An 18,051-nucleotide genomic window follows, 5' to 3' on the forward strand; every position below is an offset into this window, starting at 1 on the left:
CATCCGGACCATACAGCTATTGAATGGACATGTTGATGATCCAAGCAGACACGAGCATGCTTACCGGTACCTTCAATTTAAAGTCGTCCCGATGTAACCGCATACTGACATCAGCAATAGCCCTCTGGAAGAGGCGTGAAGGTTTAAGAACCAGCACAAGCTGTAGATTTCCTGGGAAGGACCCCTTTAGGTCATGAGAGACATTAAAAAAAACAAACAATTTAGATGACAACACTGCTCATTAGAGAACACAGAAAAACTTGAGTGGGCCCTACTGAGAGACATCCCAGAGTGGAAAGACATCCGGAGCAGCCTTGAACACTACGACTCCAGAATACCCGCTCTCAGTTTGATTGATGAAACCACGCTCTTTGATGAGTGGGCTTACATGAAAAACATTGTCACATAGCCGTTTGTCTTATGTAGGGTCGTGGGTAGTGCTGGAGCCTATCCCAGCTGTCTCAGGCTGAAGGCAGGGAAACAGATGGCCAGCCCAGCACAGGGCAACACACACAGACATACACATTCACTCACACCTATGGGCAATTTAGGGTCTCCAATTAACTTAACCTGCATATCTTTTGGACTGTGGGGGAAACCAGAGCACCCAGAGGAAACCCACGTGAACACAAGGAGAACATGCAAACTCCACACAGATAGAACCTGGGACCTTCTTGCTGTGAGGTGACAGTGCTACACACTGAGCCACCATGCCGCCCTCCTCATGTCATGAACCCTTTAAATTCAAGATTCACAAAGAGCCTGTACTAACCGTTATTCGCGTTAGAGAAGCAATTACTGAGTTCCATTTATCCTTTCTGCGGTCCAGGATGATGATAAAGCCAATGCTGGCAGCATCCATACTAAAAAAGGAATGACAGAAATAAACAATTGTTTAGGGAAGGCTAGGTCAGGCACTGGCAAAGCCCGTATACACATACTGTAGGACCATGAAAGTGAATCAAAGCAATAATCCCACACAGATTACATTAAAGATGATGACAGTTCTCTCTGTTGGCTTCACTAGACAGATTTTGACAGTTATTCTCTGTGTTTACAGTATATATAATATATAAAATATATTAAGTATATTTTAAATCTATAATATAGTACTTGTAATATACATACGTTTTTACCTTGGTATGCTGGTCAGGTATGTAACAACATTAACAAAATCCTCATTTGACACCTCATTAAAGCTTGAGAATTCTGGGAATGTAATGATGGGCGCTCCATCTCTTCCTCTTCCTCCTGCAGAAATGTCATGCAGTATATTTCACCATTACATCATTACGATCATTTTCAAACAGTTTTTCTTTTCCCGAAACCTCAATATCCTGTTAAAACAATTACTGAAGTAGGTTATTCATTGCACATTTTTTTTTTTTTTATTCTATTGCCTTTTATGTGACTTTGGATTTTTTAATGTTTGGTTAATATTATTAGTATTAATGTCAACATACATACACATACACACACACACACACACACACACACACACACAAATATATATAATTATTTTTAATTTTTTTAAATCTACGAATAAAACTGACGTTTCTGAAGCTTTATTAAGAATTGCAACTATTTTAACCACAAGGGGGCGACAAACTCTACTGTATAACCTGACTACAAAAATCTTTTTAAGTCTTTAACCATAATCAAATTTAACTGCCATGTGAAGTTATGAACCTTACTTTTTTTAATTAAAATATTTTTCATGTGTAGACTTAATAACATTACTAAATAAACTTAATAAAAACAGAAACTTATGTAGGCCTATTAGCAGATAATAAGAAGGCCACACATAACTGAGTATAATATAAAGCCGACATAACCATTAATCAGTTCATTTGGAAAAATGATTCATTTTCATCCAAATGTCCCTGCCAGCCTGAATATTTCCTTTATCAGGGAGACTGCATTCTTTTCCTGCATTGTTCTCATTCTAGAAGGGATTTCTGGGGAAATAATTAGCTTGTTTGCAGTAATGAGGAAGCCCCACTCTGAGGTCACATCACATGTTAATCCGTTTTTAGACTTCAGATGTCATGTTATGTAAAGGTGATTTTTTTAATAGTCTCTAATTACAGACTTCTTGTAATAGTGTGTCTGTTTCTTCTTTTATTCAGTATAGAATATGCCAAACATATTTTCAGTTAAAAATTTTCACTAAAAATACTGTACATCAGGGGGCGTATTACAGAAACTTCCAATCGAAGTCTTAAGCTAAGATCTGATCAGCTGATCGATAATCAACTCTCATGTCTTCCAAAAGTCTTTCCACCATCAAACATCGCTGTTCTTTGTTTTGCATCACTAATAAATGAAATGCCATTCTTGGACAGTGCTATAGTTATGCTAAATGGTATTTTAATGTGACTGTAACTGTTGGCTTTCAAATAAGTTTTCAGTTAGGTCACCAGTGGGGTTATCCTAAAGTTAGGACACTTCTTTAAGATTTTTGGCAGGTTAGGATGCTTCTGTAATACTCTTTTCCTATAAAGAGATAAGAGATATGATTTTGTAAGATAAGATACAAATCCTAAATCAAGTTAAGATAAGATAATGCACTTAGGACATGTTATTCTTTAATAGTGTTTGTCCTAAATGAGATCCTAACTGAAATTGCTATTGTTACCAAGCAGATAAGATTCTAAAGTTAGGATCTTTATGTACTAGCCCCCAGATGCCTAAATAGTTCAACTTACTACGTGAGTAGGAAGTGATAAATCCTCTAATGACATCAACGTGTCCTTTAAAGTACATATTTGCCTAAATTAAAGAACAAATAAAGCCAAGCATGGCCTAAATGATAGCAAGTACAACAGTGAGACTCCAAGGTCAACAAATTAAATTGTCCAACCTAGGTGGAGTTTCAACAAATAACTTTTGGAATACTAGTCCAGAGATTTACCCATAGTGCCACACAACCTACAGCTTTTGCTTGTTGCCAAAAATGCAAACCAAGCTGTGAATCAACACACACACACACACACACAAAGAAAACATTACTTGCTGCAGGTGATAAAACAGGTGAAAATGGGCAAGCACCATTCACATTTTCTTCAGAAAAGTTGACACAAAATCCTCATAATATGTTGCACTGATCTTGATAATACACTGCATTTGCTTATGCTCATCTATGCACTTAATTTATTGAGTTGAATCACAACAACACTGATGTAAAATATAGCTGTGTATCATGTTGTCTCTGTTTCACTGGAACAGACAGCTCATTGTTTTGTGCCTTTATGACTTCTGACTACTAACATTCTTGCTCTCTAGAGGAGGAAACATATTTGATGTCGATTTATTAAATTTTACAGTTTGTTTCAATCGTTTGTGGCTGCATGCTAATACACCGTCAAAAATAGAAAGGTCTAACTAGCCATAATCAATGCTGGAATCCTTCCCTGTGATTTACTGAGAACTAATGGACTGCACAGTGCTGCTCAGTTAAAGGCAGCACTAAAGACAGGAGAAGACAGCTAAATAGATTCTACAAAGTATGCTTGGATTGTTTTTCACCGTAATATTACACAATGTTGTGGTTTTTGATGGCTGGTGCAGGCTGCTTGACGGTAGAGGAGACAGGGAGGCAGGCCAGGTCTCAGGAGATCTGATGACTGGGGTGGGAAGGAATGGAAAAGCTCTCTAAGGAGCTGTACTTACATCAGTATAGTGCAAGAATTTCCACCCTGTTTGCTAAAAGGAGCTAAATATTTTTCATTGGTTGCACATATGTGCACTTCAGTGATTTGGAGTTTAAAAATGCCAGAATGCTCTAGCATTGTCTGGCTAGGTTGCCATAATAAATCCATTTATACACCTAGTGATTTCACTACCATGGCTGGTTAGAATTAATTACATATATCAAGCTGACACAAAGCTCAGGAAACATGATTACATGGGAAATTGACATGTTGCTTCCGAAAGTTTATGTACACTGAAATTAACCCCATTCTGTCGAATTACTGACAAGTGCCATCCTCTAGCACCACTAATAGCGTGTAGCATGAGCCACCTCAGAGACACGGGTTCTGATCACATGGGAACCAGGAAGTAATTGCATTCACTTAAAAAATGGTGAACACAATTTGGAAGTTATGTTTACCCTAAAATTTAATTTTTACTCCACTGAGAGTGGTTTAGGGTTGGGGTTTGGGTTATGAAGTTAAAAAATATGCATTCCTGTTGACTGTATGACATCATTTATAACTAAAAATGCAATTTGCCTTTGGCACCACTATGTGGACATTTCACCAGGCACCTGGAGTTCACATGTCACCATATGTTCAACAACACCTCCAGTTTGGCCACTAAGGGTCAGTGATTCGAATTTTGTTAAGTGCAGACTGATTTCAGCAGCAGAAATTTTGACCTACTGTTGCAACAGCTGTCACAGTTTATATCAGTGATTCTCTCAGTAAACATACAATAACTTTCATCCGTGACATATTAAGCAGGATGGCGGCGTAGCCTAGTGGTTAAAGATCTGGGTTGAAGGTTTACATTGTAAACTTAAGGAGTGATTTCTACCTGATCTCACCATAATAATGACTTTTTTTGATGTTAACTGAACACTTCTGACCTTAATCATTTACTTGAAGTACACCATGCTATTTTAAGTAGGCTAATGTTAAAAATATAATTAATTTTACACTATTTTGTCACAATCTAACAATATTTCACTTGTGATATTTATTTATTTATTTTTTAACCAAAAAAACTGTTATTTTTCTTGTTACACTTTTTTATTATTATAATACTTAATATATTTACTTTATCCTTGGCAATTTTATGGCAACCTCATGAATCCCCTGTAGTTTCCTCACCCCAAAGCCCTCTTAAAGGTATTTTCCGGGTTAAATACAAGTTAAGCTCAATCAATGGCATTTGTGGCATAATGTTGAATATGGTGTTAGTTTATGGTGACCACCTCTTCAAGCTTCAAAAGAATGCAATAGTATAATTCAGAAGTCTAATAAATTATCCCATGAGCTTCAATATACTGTTATGAGAAAGCTTTTGGACCGGTGCCAGCTCATAGTGGGCGGGGTTACCCAGCGCAATGCCGAAAATAAAAACCAAGCGATCGACAGAATGTACTGTCACTCGTCACGGCTGGTTAGGACAAAAACACTGATTAACAAATATACCTTTTATCGCGTGTCGTATGCTGTCAGGTTAGGACACAGTGTGACTGTGGCTGCCTTCAGACTCTCTCACAGTTTGATTGAGAACTCCTTTTCAAATAAACATGACTGGGCAGAAAAATGCATCTATTCTCCGAATACAAACTCTTCAAACATATTTAGTAAGTCTGAATGTACGGTCTTATCACTCGCTGGCATATTTTTAGCATTAAGTGTCCTATCCACTTTAAGAAAAATAGCTAATTAAATTTTTAAATGCAGTTTAATAGATTATTCCAATATTGAACATGCCAGAGTTTGATACGCATGCTCAGAGAGTGTTATCCGCATGCGGGTCAGTTAACGAGCATCAGGTGTTCAGACCAGTATCTGATATGGGCTAAACTCATGTATTATTTCGCTGTAAAGTTGTTTAAATCGTCATTTTTACAGTCATTTTAGGGTTTTAGGGTTTGTTGACATTACATCGTCATGGCAACAAAGTTGTAAAATTGGCTATAACTTCACAAAGAAAAGGTTAGTAATTGATTTTATCACACTAAAATCATGTTAACATGGTGTGACAAGGAGGAGGGTGTGGCCGGGCCATGAGGATGCATGCCTGGAGCTGAGTTGCCCCAGCCAGTGGGAGAGAGAGATAAGGGGAAGCCGGAGGCACCAGAGAGAGAGAGATAGAGAGACACATGGAGCTGTGTGTGTGTGTGTGTCGACGTGTGTTTTGGTTATGCTGAAAATTGGTTATGTTGTGTTTGTTTATTAAAAGTCTTTTTGGTTGGTAACCCGGTTCCCGCTTCCTCCTTTCTAATGAACAAGAGGCTTGTCTGCCACACTGGTGTTGAAACCCGGGAAAGGAGGAAGGGCATGCTGTTTGGGAGAACTAGCCGCTGCCGTCCACCAGGAGGAGGAGCCGTTGCCATCTGCGAGGGGAAGGAGGACACGCTGCCGTCCGCCGGGAGGCAGAGGAACTGCTGCCGTCCGCCAGGGGACGGAGGAGCGGCTGTCATCCGCCAGGGGGTGGAGGAGAAGCTGAGGACTGGGTGGGCGGCATGCACGCGGGAGCTGAAGAAGAGAGTTTCTTTTCTCTCTCTCTCTTCCGCTTTCTCTTTCTCTCCCTCCCCTTGTCTCTCTCAGATTCTCAGGAGGCGGGGAGGACCATCGGGTAGCGGAACGGCTGGAAGGACAGTGTCTCCCCTCCATAGACTGGGGTTAGCCAGTCCGGATGGCGCCCCGGCCTGAATCGGTCGGTGGAAGAGTGTGACAAGGAGTAGGCCATGGCCGGGCCATGAGGATACACGCCCGGCGCTGAGTTGCCTAATCAGCGGGAGGGAGATAAGGGAAGAGTCGGGCATGCCAGAGAGAGAGAAAGAGAGAGAGAGAGAGAGAGAGAGAGAGAGAGAGAGGGACACATGGCCACTCTGTGTGTGTGTTTATGTTGCTGTGTTTTCAGTTTGATGTTCTGTTTGATTAAAGCAGACTGAGCAAAGAGAGTCAGAAATAATAATTTTGCTCAGTGCTAATGAGCACGTGTAGGGTTATAATCAGTGTTGGGTAAGTTACTCTAAAAAAGTAATTAATTACTAACTACTAATTACATCTTCTACAGTGTAATTAGATTACTGTACTAATTACTCTGTCTGAAAAGTAATTGCATTACTTATTACTAATTACTTTCTAAAACTCTAATCAACCTTGACCAGATGAAAAATACAAGGATAGACATGACATTTTTCTTTTAATTTTTTTAAATGAATAAAATCATATAAATTATTCATGAACTGGCCAAAGAATTTAAGGGGGCTGCATTAAATTAGAAAACATACATTTTAACAGTAGATGTTAAAATTCGATTTTAAATTCACTATTGTTTTATATAGAATTGTTCTATAGTCTATACAGTATTTAACACAATTACATCAGTAGTAACTATAATTAAATTACAGAAAAATTCAGAGTAATCCCTTACATTCATTTTTTCAATGAAAAAGTAATTTAATTAGAGTAATTAATTACTTAGTAATGCATTACACCCAACACTGGTAATAATAATGAGGAAATGGAGGCCTGGTAATTGGACATTATTTTCTGAGCCGGGAGAGTGGATGTGATTAGGGTCAGAGTTCAAAGCATCACCAATAAGAGGGAAGGAAAGCCTTTGAAAAATTTAATTAAACCTAAGTTTTTTTTTTTTTTTTTTTTTTTTCACAATCTACAGTAAATTGCTAATGGACATTAATTTCTCACCTGAAAGAAGAGCAAACTGCCTATGAAGTTGTTCAATTATGTCTACAGCCAGCAATGGCCTAATCTCCTGCTGCATAATCTCATCTGTGAAAGAAAGAAAGAAAGAAAGAAAGAAAGAGAAAGAAAGAAAGAAAAAAGCTCATTAGAAATCACTGCAATATGAATATGATTATCCAAAAAGCCTCAGCAATGCAGAATAATGCTAATCTGATCATCATCTGTAGCAACAAGGAATTATGTACAGTCAGTCGGTAATTTTCACAAAATAAACCTAAAAAAAATGCGGTGATCAGGACTTCAACTTGAAGCAGAATTGGTTTATTTTGAGCTAATGAACGCATGATGTAGTATATTATTTTGCATATTTCATGGCAACTCCAAAGTAAGTAATTAAATGGGCATGACCCATTGAGTTAAAATGATGTACTTATAGCATGTCAGCACAGTGTAGGAGACTTGTTGCCAGTGACAACGGTCAAATATACAGTTTAAAAATATTTGACAGTAGAATGCTGTGATTGACCAGTCAGAATCAAGTATTCCAGGGAGCTTTGTAATAGAGATTGAAGAAGCAATCCACAGAGTACAGCAGAAGCATGACCTCTTGGAGTGACTGTCTACAGCTGCTTCCTTAGAGACGACCTTTAGCCATCAACAGCTGCTTCTGGCTTGTATCAATTCATCAGGGAAGCTCTCCTTCAAACAAGCCATTCTTTCATGCCCTTGACTTCACAAAAGACTGCTGGAGCACCACCGTTCTCTGCTGATCCATTGAGGGTCACCCTAAAGCCCAGTGAAGTCTGTAGATGAACAAAACCTCCTCTGTACATGCACACAAAAGACTGCATTAACATGGGCTACTCTTTATCAGACCCTGTTAAATCTTGTGAGGGAACTTGCTGTAGGCTACAAACAATGTCGCTGAGTTATTTAGAGGTGCTGTAGGCTATTTTTTATGGAATGGCCCCTATAACCTGACAGCTGTCACTGATTTAGGTATTCTGAAATATCACACCTGTCTCTGTAATAGCACTAATATGTAAACAGCAAAGAACTGCTAACTTCGATTACAGCACCTTTAAAACTGAGATCAAATCAAGATTTTGGAATACATTTAGGCTACACTGATAGCAAGGTTTTGTTAGGAAGTACTTTTTACAACCCACATGGAGATGGATAGAAGTTAACATCCTGAAACCACTACTCAAAATGTTTGACAAGCACAACACACACATCCTCCTGTAGTGTGTTCTAAAGGAAGAACAATGTGCGTCAAGAAGCATGTGAAAGGCAGATGTTATCAGCTGGCAGTGGAGTTACAACCACTGACATGTACTTAAATTACAATAAGAAGCCGAGGACTTCCCTGGAGGAAAGTCACAGTAACCGGATCATACTGGACCACTCCCATCAACAGAAAAAACAAACACAGAAATCTTTCCTCTTCTGTCCTTTCTACACTCATGGTGTGCACAAACCAGCATAAACCAGCCTGAACAAAAATGGAAATTAATGCTGGACTAAACTGGGCCTCATTTCCCAAAAGCATCGTAAGCCTAAGTAGATCGTAGAATCCATCTTACGATTCATCTTATTTTTGCGGCCCGTTTCACAAAAGCATCATAACTTAAGTAGTACTTGAAAATGCTCGTAGATTTACAAGTGCTTTGGAGTACTCGTACAGTGCAAAGAGCATCATAAGCACATACTATTGCAGACACCTGCAGGACAAACGTGAAATTACACCTGATACAATTTAAATACCTATATCTACACTTTATGCTAAAACTTTAATATCAGGATACCTATGTTTTATTTATTTTTATTTTAACACACAAGTCTAATAATAATAATAATAATAACAAAATGCATAAATTTATAGTCTATATAAATGGATGAATAGATTAATTAGTGAACAAATAAAGTTATTTGTGTGGACTAGTTGGACTAGTTGGTAACAGCAAAGTGGTGGCATGATTGATGCAGACAACTGTATAAATTAAAATCAGAGTGAGAAGAAAAAAAGTCAATAATTGCATGAAAATCATCAGTATATTGGCTCGTCATCCATGTCTCCGCTTCCTATCTGATACCCAAAGGTTCTTTCGATAGCATTACAAGTTGTGTCGCACCGCACATGCAGCATTGCTTTCACTGTTATCAATTTTGGAGTGAAGAGCAGACCTCTGCTTTATTGGTGAATGTCCCTAAAGCGCATTTCAGCACTGTCACAAGGACTGCGTCTCTCTTAAGTAGCACTTAAAGTGCGTCCTCGCTCGTTCATATTAAGTGCAGTTTTGGGAAGCGCACATAAAAACTAACGAACATTCGTAGAATCGCTCGTAGAAAACGCTCTTAACCACTAAGATCAATCGTTATTGGGAAACGAGGCCCTGGTCTTTCCAGCAGGCAAATCTACACATGATCTAGCAAAGGCAAATCTACACATGCACACTGCAGGTACAAAGATAGTAGGAAACTAGAAGTATACTAAAGTACGGTGTGCATGGAATGAGAGGACTAATGCAAAATGCTAAATATTAGGATTACATATGGGGACTTTGTGTGAATGAATGACTTTACTCAGGACATCAACAAATCAAAGTGAAGTAAACCTCATTCCCATGACTTAGTTTGTTTAATCATTGTGTTTTGAGTTGACATTATCTCAGATCCAGTTCAAAGCCATTTCATCCCCTCGCTGTAGCTGTGTTTGATGAAATTAGAGTGAAATTTCCACCATTTACTATTATCTTCTCAGTTGTGTTGATTAGGTAGGCAGCTGTGCCTGAGCAATGGAAGGAGATGCATATTTGTGGGAAGCCTCTGTAAGTCTTTGCTAATTTTTTCCAGCCTCATGACTCTCTTTCAGTCTTAAAGCAGAATGTTCTCCATGCTGCTGCAGGTGACTTCTCTGCTGGTCATGCTGGTCCAGGCTGATTTATGCTGGTTAGTGCAAGTTTCATGCTGGTCTTGGTGGACCAGCATGGTCTTTCTGGTGAAGACCAAGGAAGTCTTTCTGTTTAAGGTAGTTGCAAAGCTTGGTGGGGACGAGCATCCAAAACATATGCTGGTGACCAGTTATGCTGGTCTTTTCAACAGGGCTATCAGAGGTTTAGTATAGGGGAGGGACAAATTTACCAGCTCGGGGATAGGGAGGAGGAAGGGAGGTCTAGAAAGACTTAAGCGAGCATCTGGTTTGGGGGAAGAGATGCTCTTCGGTATAGATGAAAGGAAAGTTTAGAGTAAGATCTGTTCCACGCAGCAAAGCCAAGGATGAAAGTCACATGCTTTGCCACTCCAAAACATGGTGTCCAGCTAAAATACCGAACATGAACTGCCTAAGAGAACAATTCTATTTATGTTAGAGAAAGAAGCATTTCCCCAAACATCAGTGGTTTCGGCACAGCCATTGTGTAGCCATTCTGTTCCTTTCCTTCCCATTGTACAGCAGTTTACAAAACTGCAGCTTTCAGTGGAATATTGGATCCCTCATCTTTTTGGACTTGATGTTGACATAGTCATAATGAGCAGGACACACCCAAAATTATGTAAAGTCTTTATTTCAAAATTGAACACATCATGACTATTGTGATAAACTGACAGTCATGAGGTTGATAAGATCTAGTGTATTATATTAATTGTTAATGCATGTTTGAATAGGACAGTTCTTCAGCAGTTCTACGGTACAGTCAGATGATCAGCTGTCAATCACTTATGCTTTCCCTAACAGACAATGCTAGTTTCTGTCCTGGTGTTAGCCCTGGGCAGAACAGGACATCAAAATCAATATGTTAAACTCACTTAAATAATCAGCGATCGCTAAACTCACTTTTGTGCTGCAGACACTCGTGAACATTCACACTTGACTTAATGCTGATTTTATTCAGGTTGCTGTGGAGGCTGAGGAGAGAGTGACCTGGGGTGAGGAATTCATGCCTAGTGGAGAACATGGTGACTAAAATTAGCTGATAAGCACAAGTGGCCTAAAGGAACCTGAAGGTATACATTAGTGGTTGACCGATATGGGTTTTTCTAGAAAACCCATAAAGGATATATAGGTATTCTTGCATAAAGTGTACATCTTGCATAAAGTGTAGCTCATGTACTTTTAATTAAATTTGCATAAACACTGAAATGTACAGTACTGATGTTTTGACTGCATCTATAAGGTAAAGTATTTTATGTCAACAACTTTACAGACATACAAATGTGTATGAATCCTTATTGAATCCAAAAATTAATGAATTTGTGGAATTAATCAGTTGATTTTATTGTATTTATAATTAACTATTTTCATTAAATGTTCAATGCCATCACATTTATCTAATGCAGTTGGCGCATTTACCATTAGCGCATTTGACATTATAACAGTTTCTGTTCTGTGTTATATCTGGTGCCGTATTTAATCCAGTTCAAAAGATTTCCATCACTTTAAACTAAACTTTAAAGTGTTAAAATGAATAAAAGTTCTGTTCTCACTTAATCATTACTTAATCATTGTTTTTGCCATGGGACACAAAATGTGTTTTCTGAATATGCTGCAGCTAAAAAAACTTTGTTTGTTTTTTAAATACACTCAAAAAGGACCATAAAATGATCATAAAAGTCACCCATTTTATTTGAGCAAAGCCATATGATAGCTTTATGTGAGGAACAGACCAAATGTAAGTTTTTATTCAATGATGTTTGTCTCCATCCGCCAGAGCAGTAATAACAAATCCCACACTGGCGCCCTCATTTAAACATGAAGAATTTCCGGCTTAGAGCGCTACGACACAGGTTTTACACCAGTAATGTCAAATACTCATTGGCTCTTGCATTTCTTGTGACTAGAGGTGCACCGATACCGGTTTTTGAAGGCCGATACAAGTACCAAGTACCTAGATTTGGGTATCAGCCAATACGAACACCAATACGAGTAGTTTTGTGTTTGTAAACATATGCCATTCTATATGCATTTAATATATTGATATTGCCAATATTAACGTTTTCAGTAATTAGAAATGACAATTCAAGACTGTTTTAATAGGGTTTAGCCTACTTTTAAAAGTATCCCAGCTGACACATACACCTTAGTCATGCTTGTTGTTATTTTATCCATATATTGTTCTGTACATTCACGGAGAGGACAGTGCAGCTTTAGTATTGATTGATTGTTCTTGTTTTGTTGCGTTGAGCCTAACTGAGTTCGATGTCAGTTCTATTGGTTTATACTGTGATGTTATTGGGCTGAAGTAAAGTAACAGACAGTAACTCCTATCACTTTTTCCAGCTTTATCTTTACACGTAATAAATTATTTTTGGAGTTGCGGTGTTACTGGCGCGAAGAACTCTGGCGCAATTCAGATCATAGCGCTCTTTTTTTCTCTCCTTCAAACACAAATGTGCGGAAAGAGAGAAGGCGGTGATCACATTACCCACTTAAAATATACGCCGATGAGATCAAAAACACTGGAGACCGGAAATTGAAAACAGGCGACTCATGGAACACTTCCGTGTTCAGGAAAAAGGTGGATATCAGGTAAAGATGGATAAAATAAAAAAATGTTCTAGATTTAAATGGTTTAAACAAATTAAAATGTTTCTCATGTTTTCAAACTGGTCTTAGAAACACTGTGCACACATGTCATTATATTAATGTAGCCTACTCGTCCTCGGAAATATGAAATGATGACAACGATACCAAGTACGAGTATTTACCCCCCAGTATCAGCCTGATACGAGTACTACCGAGTAGTATTGGTGCACCGTGACCTATTGCAACATGCTAAATTTCGTATTATGTAGCCTATCTTTATAAATAAGAATTTGACTACATTCAAAGTGGATCAGGGAAAGATTTTCAGCGATTAACAACTTAAATTGACTCTCTACCTCACACAAAGCTTTTGCATGTTGTCAGAGAGCACTTTGAATACAGCACATCATTGTTTGGATGACTTTTGCACTGCTTTTTGACTTTTTTTAATTTTATTTTATTTTTTTATAAATTGATTATATTTATTTGTTAATTTGGTGAATCCCACAGCCACCCCAAAAGCACCATTGCACCCCCTTCCATTGATCGAGGTCCCCTTCGAAAGAATTGGCATGGACCTCATCGGGCCATTAGAGCGGACAACATGTGGGCATCGCTTTGTGTTGGTTCTGGTGGACTATGCAAAGCGATATCCGGAAGCAGTGCCTCTGCGCAGCATGTAGTGTTGCAGAGGCACTCTTCAGAATAATCTCCCAAGTGGGGATTCCGAAAGACATCCTCACTGATCAAAGCATGACGTTTTTGTCACGTACACTACGCGAACTGTATGAATTATTGGGGATTATATTGATTCAGTCCAGCGTTTACCACCCCCAAACGGACGGCTTGGTTGAACTATTTAATCAGACACTAAAGAATATGATTCGTAAGTTTGTGCACAAAGACGCTCGAAACTGGGACAAGTGGCTCGAGCCCCTATTATTTGCAGTACGAGAGGTCCCGCAAGCCTCCATGGGGTTCTCCACATTTGAATTACTGTACTGGTGTCAACCGCGCAGCATGCTCGACGTCCTACGGTAAAATTGGGAGGAGGGACCTTCAAATGGAAAAAACTACATTCAATACGTTCTTGACCTGAGAGCAAAACTCCACACACTGGGGCAATTAACACAGGAGAATTTGCTCCAGGCTCAAGATCATCAAAGCCAGCTGTACAATAGGGGTACTTGGCTACGGGAATTTGCACCGGGAGATAAAGTCCTTCACAGAGACCACCTCTCACCATCTCAAGTCACAGAGGTTGCAAGGAGAATTCTTCGATGTGTTCTCGCCTCTTCCCGGTCATACGAATCTCATAGAGCACCACATCGAAATGACCCCAGGGGTAGTGGTACGCGTTCATCCCTACCGATTACCCAAACACAAAAAAAGTGGGTCGGGAAGAAATTAAGGCCATGCTAGATATGGGGGTAAGAGAAGAATCCCACAGTGACTGGGCTGGCCCAGTGGTGCTGGTTCCGAAGAGTGACGTCTCGGTACAGTTCTGTGTGGATTATAGAAAAACCAGCCAGCTGACTGATCTTACTAAAAAGGGGCACCAGATCCGGTCCAGTGGACAGAGCCGTGTCAGCAGGCGTTCACGCAAGTGAAAGCTGCACTCTGTGGTGGCAGTTATTGCACTCTCCTGACTTGTCTCTCCCTTTTATCTTGCAGACGGACGCATCTGACAGGGGGCTGGGAGCGGTACTGTCCCAGATGGTGGAGAGGGAGGAGCGTAAATTAGTCACAAGCTCTCACTGAGAGAGACTAAGTACAGCACCATCGAGAAGGAGTGTTTGGCCATCAAGTGGGCAGTCCTCACCCTCCGGTGCTATCTGTTGGGACGTGCTTTCACCCTCTGATCGGACAACACCCCCTCCAGTGACTCCATCACATAAAGGATACCAGTGCGTGGATCACCCATTGGTATCAAGCCTTTTAAGTTCGAGGTGGTCCACAGGCCGGGGGTGCAGATTTATGGGCCATGGTGTAGAAAGCGCCCTTATGTGTTGACTCTAGAAAAGCTTACTTCAACAGAGTCAATCCTCAAACACTATTAGGAAGCCATATATTTCAGAGGGACCAATGAAAGGGGTGTCATCTTCCTCTTCCTGAAGCAGAACCATGGGTTTCACTTGGGGCCAATGTTCAAGAGTTGCGATCAGATGATGGGCACTGTTGCATAATATTGGTAAACAAATGCAGTTTGAAATGTGGCCACCTTCCGTGGGGGGCTCAGTGTGGCTCATTTTGAACATCGCCATCTGTGCACCATATGAAAGACTTTTCACAGTAAACAGTGGTTCTACATGCTTCCCATGGCACACTGATCAATCACGCATTAAGTAATGTACATAATTTTAAAGCGAAGAGCGCAAGAGGCGAGATCAAGACAGAGATGTCTATCATCACTCACTGCCATTATCACCATTGAGAAAGAGATCCTTATGGTTTTAAAAATCAGAGATGTTCTGCATGTCCATGTGATCACTTAATTTATTAAACAGGAAAGGAGGGCTGATTTTGACTTCAATTAAATTGGTAAGTGCTTTTTGCATTATAGCAACATCAAGAGCATTCAGTGAAATTTATTGCAAGCAACATTTAAATCGCAAACATTATCAGATAGCTTTTTCCAAGTGTAACCCTATCTAACTCTTTATTTAATAATTTATTTCACAAAACAATCATGCTGCAGTTAAGATTAGCCTACCTTGAGCATTTAGTATCGTTTCAAGTTTTGACTTTCGTTCATAGATGAGTTTTTAAAATGTCAATTGGTATTATTAGTTGGCTGCGACATAATGTATAATGTCCATAAGGTGTCTTAATCATTGTGAAACAATGTTTTCTTAATGGTATGAATCGCACTATAGGCCTAGACTTAAAATGCATGGGCCGCCACTGTGAGTGACTATACAGGAATAAACACAATAGTTTCACCACATTGCCTCTCTGAATCCCAATTGCAGAGTATTATTTTTATTTTTATTTTTTTGGCTGTCCACAGGACATCCAGTCCATTGTCCTGTTCAGCTTCCCTCTGATCTTTATAAATTAGTGCTGCTATGTGGAAGGAGAGGAATTTCATGACGATGGTGCACAATTGAGTGCAGTGTCAGGCAGCAAAATAATACAGTCATAAACTTAAAGCCTTATGATCTTAATAATGTTATAAAAAGAAGATGAATGGTTTCAGTAAAGCATTTATCAAAGGCTCTCCTGTTCATAAATGTGATCTTAGCATTTCATCCAAGCACTGAGCCATGAGTTTGCTAGACCCCTGTTCCACCATACCTAAAGAAATCATCGAAAGTGGGAAGAAAAAACTACCAATGCATACATACAGTATACACATACACAATCCTATTCAGGGCATCTATTTCACAGCAATACAGCTTAGAAAAGCATCATATTGTGGGAAACAGTTGCATACAGTATGTCCACATGATGCTACCACAAAATATCTAAATGTGTGATAATAGCCTTCACTCTAAAATAGGTTCCACTTTATATTAGGTGTCTTTAACTACTATGTACTAACATTAAAATATACACAATACAATGTTTCTATTGTGTAACTACGTATTGTTCTGCAAAATTATCACAAGATTCACATTTGCTGCTATGGAGGTTGAGGTACGGGTAAGTTTAGGAGTGGGTTAGGGTAAAGGCGGTCACACACCGGACGAGAAGCGCCATACCATGTCATGGCTAGGACATGGCACAGGGCATGTCAGTGCGGTTCAGGTGGCAGACAGTACACACAAAAGTTACCAAGGTTTTTCCCTTCTTCAAGAATGAACAAGGCTAGAGTCACGTATAAGACTCTTATTTTGAAGTTCTGTGTTTTCCTTCGTTGTGTCTCATTTACCTTGTTAGTCATGTGATATCCTGTTTCCCTCATGTTCATGTGTCTTGTTCTCAGTGGTTTATTGTCTTGTTAACTTGTTATCAGTCTTGTCTTTTTAATGGTTCATGTTTTAGTAGTCTTTGTCATGTGTTATCCCATCATGTGTCCAGGTATTTATAGCCCTCATGTTCTCTAGTCCTTGGCCGAATATTGATGGTTGTAACACTTTTCATGTCCAGTCTGTTTCTAGTTCTAGTTAAGTCAAAGTTTATAGTCTAGTCAAGTCCTTGTTCTTGTTCATGTTTATGTTAGGTTTCACCTTTTGGATATACTGTATTTCACATTAGGATACCAGCACTGAAAATAAAACTGCACTTGGGTTCACAACACTTCATCATCATCTTCATCTGCTCCTGTGTCTGTTCCTGCTTGCCTTGTCTGCCCAACAACATTACAGCTAGAATAAATAACCTACTGTATGTCCTTTAATAATGATTTGGGTCGAATTTAATGGAAAATGTGTGAGTTGCGCTCCGTGGCGTGGCAGAAATTTGAGCAGCCTCTGGAGTCGTAGCTGGGCGCCACCAACAGATGGCGAATGCCGGCGGCGGTGTGCGTACATTCATAGAAAACAATAGTTTCGAATTTTAGAACGCACCATGTCATCATTGACGCGTCCGGTGTGCGACCCCTTTAAGGATTGGGGTAGGGTTAGTTTAGGGTTAGGGATAAGGTTAACAGTGCAACTACAGATGTAATTAAATGCAGGTACTAAAAATGTACTGTAAGTACAATGCAACAACACATTTGTACATAATAAGTACATTGTATTAAATGCTTAAGTAGTTTAAGACACTTAATATAAAGTGGGTTCTCAAAATGAAAACATAATGTCAGCTGTTTGAAGCATGCCCAATGGGAAAATTCATACAGAGAGGTGATAAGTATGATATCTTATTATTCAATAAGGCAGAGTAAATTCCAAATCCCTCTTAATCCACATCCCTGCGGAAAAGGAAGTAGTATGGACTTAAATCAAAATGTCTCTATCCTGTATCTTAATAGAAGAAAAACTCCCTTGTAATAATTAATATAGTCAGCCCTGTACCTTAGAACAATCAAGAACCCACTCCATAATGCAGGACAAGCAACAAACAGTCAAACACCTGCATTATCTGACAGCATGGGAAAAATGTAAAGTTTTTTTATCGTCATTATGTCAGAATCAATGAGCGTATGAAAAAAATCGATTTGAACAAGCCAGCTGGCGTAATTCAGAA

The 18,051-nt window shown here is 39.2% G+C and overlaps 1 protein-coding gene across 3 annotated transcripts in view; it reads right to left on the bottom strand.

Annotated features, from left to right (window-relative positions):
• Window positions 1-18,051, bottom strand: part of LOC127428054 (guanine nucleotide exchange factor DBS-like) — a 90,107-nt gene that overhangs the window by 61,071 nt on the left and 10,985 nt on the right. For all 3 annotated transcript variants that reach the window (XM_051676089.1, XM_051676088.1, XM_051676087.1), the window contains exons 3-6: window positions 7,398-7,481; window positions 1,137-1,251; window positions 773-863; window positions 65-184 (exon numbers count right to left, since the gene is read on the bottom strand). In XM_051676089.1, coding sequence (XP_051532049.1) covers window positions 65-184; window positions 773-863; window positions 1,137-1,251; window positions 7,398-7,481 — 410 coding nt within the window. The remainder of the gene's footprint in view (window positions 1-64; window positions 185-772; window positions 864-1,136; window positions 1,252-7,397; window positions 7,482-18,051) is intronic.

This window comes from Myxocyprinus asiaticus, chromosome 37 (assembly GCF_019703515.2).
Source record: "Myxocyprinus asiaticus isolate MX2 ecotype Aquarium Trade chromosome 37, UBuf_Myxa_2, whole genome shotgun sequence".
NCBI classification, from domain to species: Eukaryota; Metazoa; Chordata; class Actinopteri; order Cypriniformes; family Catostomidae; genus Myxocyprinus; species Myxocyprinus asiaticus.